The 6,131-nt window shown below is 41.1% G+C and overlaps 2 protein-coding genes across 2 annotated transcripts; one reads left to right on the top strand and one right to left on the bottom strand.

Moving 5' to 3' along the window:
• Positions 1–609: 609 nt before the first annotated feature.
• LOC142484897 (histone H2A type 2-B) lies at positions 610–1,139 on the bottom strand. Its single transcript, XM_075584138.1, has one exon. It carries the CDS (start codon positions 1,106–1,108, stop codon positions 716–718), a length of 393 nt encoding a protein of 130 aa, XP_075440253.1. The 5' UTR covers positions 1,109–1,139; the 3' UTR covers positions 610–715.
• A 275-nt stretch (positions 1,140–1,414) lies between these two features.
• LOC142484892 (histone H2B 1.1-like) lies at positions 1,415–1,950 on the top strand. The gene has a single exon (XM_075584136.1). It carries the CDS (start codon positions 1,435–1,437, stop codon positions 1,831–1,833), a length of 399 nt encoding a protein of 132 aa, XP_075440251.1. The 5' UTR covers positions 1,415–1,434; the 3' UTR covers positions 1,834–1,950.
• Positions 1,951–6,131: the final 4,181 nt, after the last annotated feature.

Genomic DNA, 6,131 nt, shown 5'->3' with positions numbered 1-6,131 from the left:
CCGATATCGATTTCTAATCCAACAGCGCCACCGTGTGGTGTATTGTTCCAATTACTTGCTTTTTGTTTAAATTGAATGCTTTGGCGCCTTTTTGTTTGTTCACAAATATAAAGATATTAATTTTATACTTTGCATTATCCGTGCTACACAACTTTGCTTTAATTTATAGAGGTTGACCTGCAAATAGACTTTTTTTTTTATATAATGATTGTTCTAAAGCAAGAGAAATGCTTCACAATCTGGTCACTGACTTTGTGGAGCTTTATACTTTCCTGGAAATAAAGTCGGTGAAAAAATGTAGGTCCCCGTGAAAAGTTAGTGTCGTTATGGTATGGAACACATGTTTCTTTCCACGATTTACAGATCTATAAAAGTGTAACTGAACCCAAACCTGTATAATTAGTGAAAGTAAATATCGGTTTGCAAGTGACTGCTTTGTGTTTATCTTCTGCAGATATAGCAAAATCATAACGGAGTTTCACAATTACAGCACTAACAAGAGGCGATCGATATATGTACTTTATTTTTATACACATTCTTTAATGTTTAATTTAATATCAGTAACAATTAAAAGACTTACTCATATTTAGGTAGAAATATATATCGCTGCAGTAAATATGAAATGATTCGTCTTTCTCGATATTGTGGGTGGCTCTGAAAAGAGCCTTTGTGTTGGGTATGTGGGGATCTCTGCTCCTGGTCTCGGGTATTCAGCTCACTTGCTCTTGGCCGGTTTGTGGCTCTCGGTTTTCTTGGGCAGCAGCACGGCCTGGATGTTGGGCAGAACACCCCCCTGAGCGATGGTGACCCCTCCGAGCAGCCGGTTCAGCTCCTCATCGTTACGCACAGCGAGCTGCAGGTGCCGGGGGATGATGCGGGACTTCTTATTATCCCGGGCGGCGTTACCGGCCAACTCCAGGATCTCCGCAGTCAGGTACTCGAGCACTGCGGCCAGATAGACCGGGGCTCCGGCTCCCACACGTTGAGCATAATTACCCTTCCGAAGAAGTCTGTGCACACGGCCGACTGGGAACTGCAGCCCAGCCCGAGAAGAGCGAGTCTTGGCTTTAGCGCGCGCTTTCCCGCTCTGTTTGCCTCTTCCAGACATTCCTATTAATCTGACCACAGCTGTAACAGCAAAAGAAATAACAAACCCCGCCCCCTGTGCCCTTATTTATACCTTTATGGTGCATCGTAACTCCTCTGTCATTGGTCAGTCTTCAAATCAGCCAATCAGTTCCAGAATCCTGTAACTACCAATCATCTTAGTTTAAATGAATCTGATGCTGTCATAAACAGTCACATGATGAAGTCAGCCAATACAAGAACAGAAGACTGCAGCTGCTCATTTGCATAGGAAGCCTATAAATAGAGCTGCTGGGGGAGGAGTTAGACATTGTCTGTTTGTAGCTGAAGGAGGAAGCATCGCTCAATATGCCTGAACCAGCCAAGTCAGCGCCAGCTGCCAAGTCAGCGCCAGCTGCCAAGAAGGGCTCTAAGAAAGCCGTGACCAAGACCCAGACGAAGGATGGGAAGAAGCGTAGGAAGACCAGGAAGGAGAGTTACGCTATCTACGTGTACAAGGTGCTGAAGCAGGTTCACCCTGACACCGGCATCTCCTCCAAGGCCATGGGCATCATGAACTCCTTTGTGAACGATATCTTCGAGCGCATCGCAGGAGAAGCCTCCCGTCTGGCTCATTACAACAAACGCTCCACCATCACTTCCCGGGAGATCCAGACCGCCGTGCGCCTGCTGCTGCCGGGAGAGCTGGCCAAGCACGCAGTGTCCGAGGGCACCAAGGCTGTCACCAAGTACACTAGCGCCAAGTAACCCTGATCTCATCACTGACCCACAAACACAAAGGCTCTTCTAAGAGCCACCCACCTTATCCGTGTAAAAGCTATAATGCTCATATTTACTCTGCATTCGGGATAAAAGGGTAAGCACCAAATGCAACGAAATATTCTGTTATTTTTAGTTTTATTTACAGTTGTATTTATTGGTTTGTTTTAGTTTTAAAGCTATTGATCTGACCAGAGAACAGCAGAAAAGCGCCAAGAATCTCATACAATGTATCTGTAGTTCGCACAAATACCACAGGGTGGCGCTGTTATACAAGAAATTCGTGCTCCTCAAAGCAGGATTAGGTATTCATACAATGCGATTATTTTTTTCACTGACACCGTTTTTGAGTCCCAGTAAAATGCAGATGGTATATAAATGCATATTAGTAAATATGTACATTACATGATGCCCCCAACACCCGCATGATGCATTTGATGTAGGGCAGCTTGTGATGAGTTCACATACAGCCAATGCAATTATATTTTCCACATGAGTTTGATACGAGCATAGTTAATGTGTGTATATAAAGTTGTAAACAGAAGACGAAGAACCCCACTGCGAGAGCACTCACATCATGATCACTGCGTGTCACACGCAGCCTTTTATTTCACTCGGGCTTTATGCGCCTTATTTTACTCTGAGTACTCTCTCAAATAACTTGTTTTTATGTTCACACCATTACCTGAGCAATTTCTCACTCCTAGTTTTTAGGTCCTATTTACTGTCCTAGGTCCTGTGATCATGATGATGTGAGTGCTCTCGCAGTGGGGTTCTTCGTCTCTTCTGTTTACTCCATTATCACCCCAGATTGTAGCACCGATCTTACCCATACACTTAGCAGTTGCGAGGGTTCCTTTCCTGCCCCCCCTTCCTTTCCCTGGTGTATTATATATAAAGTTGGCCTTTTTATAGTCTGCGGTAAAACATTTTTAGTAGGTTCACTTTAAAAGCTTTACATTTTATTTTTACTGAGCAGCAAGTGATATTTATTTTCCTGTTGGATTAAAAATGCTGAACTTTCATTTACAAAGTCATAAAATCTGTATCAAATAATGAAAGTTGATCTGGTTTTAAAGATGTCAAGTGCTTCCACTTTTCGATCTGTTAAGAGGAATTGTACTTTTAGTATAAACAAGAAATAATTCATATAATATTTTGATGTACCATTTTATAGACTAATATCATGTAACATCAACATTTGTTAGGAAAAAAATCCAATTGGATTTTTTTCTTTAGCAGTTGAATTGATTTTCTGATCATTTGTCAGAACTGTACAGTAAATGACAAATATGTATCACGTTGTTCTGTTACTTCCATAAATACAACCACACATTTCATGTGTAAAATCCATCAATTTGCCTAAAGGTTTTGATGAGGAGTCAGTAACAGTGTTTTTTTTTTGTTTATGTAAAAGTGCCTTAATTGAAGAAACATTATTATTTTGGTGATGCAAAGAGAAGCACACAGCAATATTTAAATCTCTGCATAATTACCGTATGGAAAGCATGGGAAAACTTATATTTTTTTATTTAATAATTTCTGTAGTTTTAGATAATGGTGACTTTATTATGCAATTTAGTTCAATTTTTAATCTGTTTTAAAGCATCCTTTAATTTCAACAGCAGGTTATAGCCCACCCCCTATGAAGTGTGAATCTTTCCAACACTTTCCTGTTTGTGATAATTTGTTGCCAATATTCTTTGCAGTTTGAGCTGCATCTGCAACAATAGATAGTTACCATATTAATATAAGGATACATTGTAGCTGCTGTAACACTGACTGAAGGATTGTTTGAAACGGAAAGGTGGCAAATATGTTAGGCTCACAATCAGGATTTGTACAGATTTATAACAGGAGTATTAATCGATTGCCAGTTTAGGCAAGCATGTGGAATTATACATTGTCACATGCGTTACATATAACAAGAAAAATAAGGGGGTGGGAGAGTAGTATTTTCTGCATTTAGGGGTGTGTGTATACATAATACCATACATGTATATCGTATGCTCGGACAATAAAAAGATAAGCTAAAAAAATGCTCAGTCTTAAAATAATAAATATAATAAAGCAAGAATCATAGGGGCACAATCCAACTGCCTCAGGAAAATTAAACCTGTAGAATGAACCACTTAAAATGTATATTATGAGCAACTATGAACAGTTTGAGGTATCTGTGATGATATGGGCACTGAGGCTCTTATAAAAAAAAATGAAGCCCACCCATTGCCCTATCTATCTATATATATATATATATATATATATATATATATATATATATAGATATATATAGATATATATATACATATATATATATATATATCATGTCTGCAGAAATGGCTATTGCTGGGACTAGAGTGGAGGGTGTGTACTCGAGCCTGGGGTACCGTGACTGAAGGCAGGGCCATTGTTCAGGTGAGACTCAGTCATCAATCTCCACAAGTGGTATCCAGCTGAAACTGGACCCTGAGTTTTTAAGAACTAGTTGGTTTGAATTTCCTGAAGCCTTGATTGGCCCATGTAGCATCCATGCTGTGATTGGTCCCAAATGCTGCAACCACTTTGTGATTTTTCATCACCCTTTCTGCATGATTTACTATGGAGATAGGAACATAGAATAGGGACGGTTACGAGAGACCAGCTGGATCAAGCACCCGACAGGACACAGATCAAATGGGTGTTTATTTTGGACGCAGCCAACAGAGCTATACTTACACGAAACAGGGAGAACTGGGAATTCTAGCAGTCCTAGATGCCCACAGCCATTGAAATGTTTTGCCCAGTGCAGCCTCCACTATTGGTTGGGATAGGGAAGTCCAGGTAGCGCTGGCTGAAAGGATGCAAGCAGGTAACCACAGGGCCGCCAACAGAAATCATGGGGCCCAGGACAAATGAAAGCAGCAGGCCCCCCATCTCCCCCCGTGCAACTTTTACTTTACATTTTTCTTGTAGATAAAAAACATTACGATGCAATCTGTTTATTTTAATATTTTCAACAAAAGACAAATACCCAAAGCTGCATCCTATGTGCAAAATACTTTGGGAGGGGGGGGTTCAGTATGGGACCGGGGTGTTCCCTACCTGTCTTCTAGGTTAGGGGGGATTCCGATATCTCCTGTGTGAAACTTGAGTTAGATCTGGAAGAAAGAAGTATAGGTTATTTCGGTGTAGTTATAGGGCAGTTAAGATGACAATATTCTGTATATTAACGCACCTTCTTTATTGGTGCATGTACAGTACATTCATGGTGTGGCACGGTATAGTCGCTATATGTTACACATGTTATGCTATATATAGACAGCTACAAATAAACCTGTCGGTTCTCTGTCATACATTGTATATAAAAGCTATTGTGTAGCAATTTTCCCGCTATTTGACACTCATTTACTTCCGGAGATCAAACTGAAGTTTTATGGGGGAAAAGGTTCTTTTGATTAAATGGTGAGTATTTATTCTCACGGAAAAACTGCACATTTTTATTTCTCTATAAACTGTGCATATCTTATGTAGCCATGAACAAAATGATATGACCTAATGTTTGGCATGAAATGTTTGTCAGAGGATGGAAATGTATACAGTATGTACAACAGATCAGGGAATGAGATGTATTTGGAACACTGCCAGGTACATTTGTATGATTTCATGTACACTATATTCTGTAACTGTAAAAAAAAAAATTCCCAGTTACAAATTGTGCACAACTCTCTTGTAGTGGCTCTTAAAAGAGCCTTTGTTTGTTATAGGAAGTTGAAGTTCTCGGTCTCACTTAGGAGCTGCCCTCTTGGGCCTTGCTGCTTTTGATGTGGTTGCCTTGGCCTTAGCTGGACTCTTGGCAGCTTCCGGCTTCTTAGCCGGGCTCTTCACAGGGATTTTTACCCGGGCTCTTCACAGCCTTCTTGGGCTTGGCAGCATTAGACTTCTTCAGGCTTTTTGCTGCCTTCTTAGCGGCCAAAGATTTCTTAACCTTTTTGCGGCTCTACTTAATTCCCACAGGAGCCTTTCTTGTTTTTTGGAGGGCCTTGGCTGCTTTCTTTGTCGTTGACTTCTTGGGTTTGTCTGCTGCCTTTTTCTTGACTGTCTTCTCCTTGCTCTCCAGCTGCTTCTTATTCAGCTTGAACGATCCGGAGGCTCCGCACCCTTTCAGCTGGATCAGGGTTTCTTTAATGACCAAGCCCTTGAGAGTCAGCTTCAGGCGGTTGTTATTCTTCTCAACATCGTATCCTCCTGCAGCCAGAGCCTTCTTCAGAGCTAACAGGGAGACCCCGCTGCGCTCTTTAGATGCGGAC

Source organism: Ascaphus truei, unplaced genomic scaffold (assembly GCF_040206685.1).
Source record: "Ascaphus truei isolate aAscTru1 unplaced genomic scaffold, aAscTru1.hap1 HAP1_SCAFFOLD_457, whole genome shotgun sequence".
Lineage (NCBI taxonomy): Eukaryota > Metazoa > Chordata > Amphibia > Anura > Ascaphidae > Ascaphus > Ascaphus truei.
The sequence above is the reverse complement of the archived record's forward strand: the minus strand, read 5'-3'. Positions and strand labels throughout refer to the sequence as shown.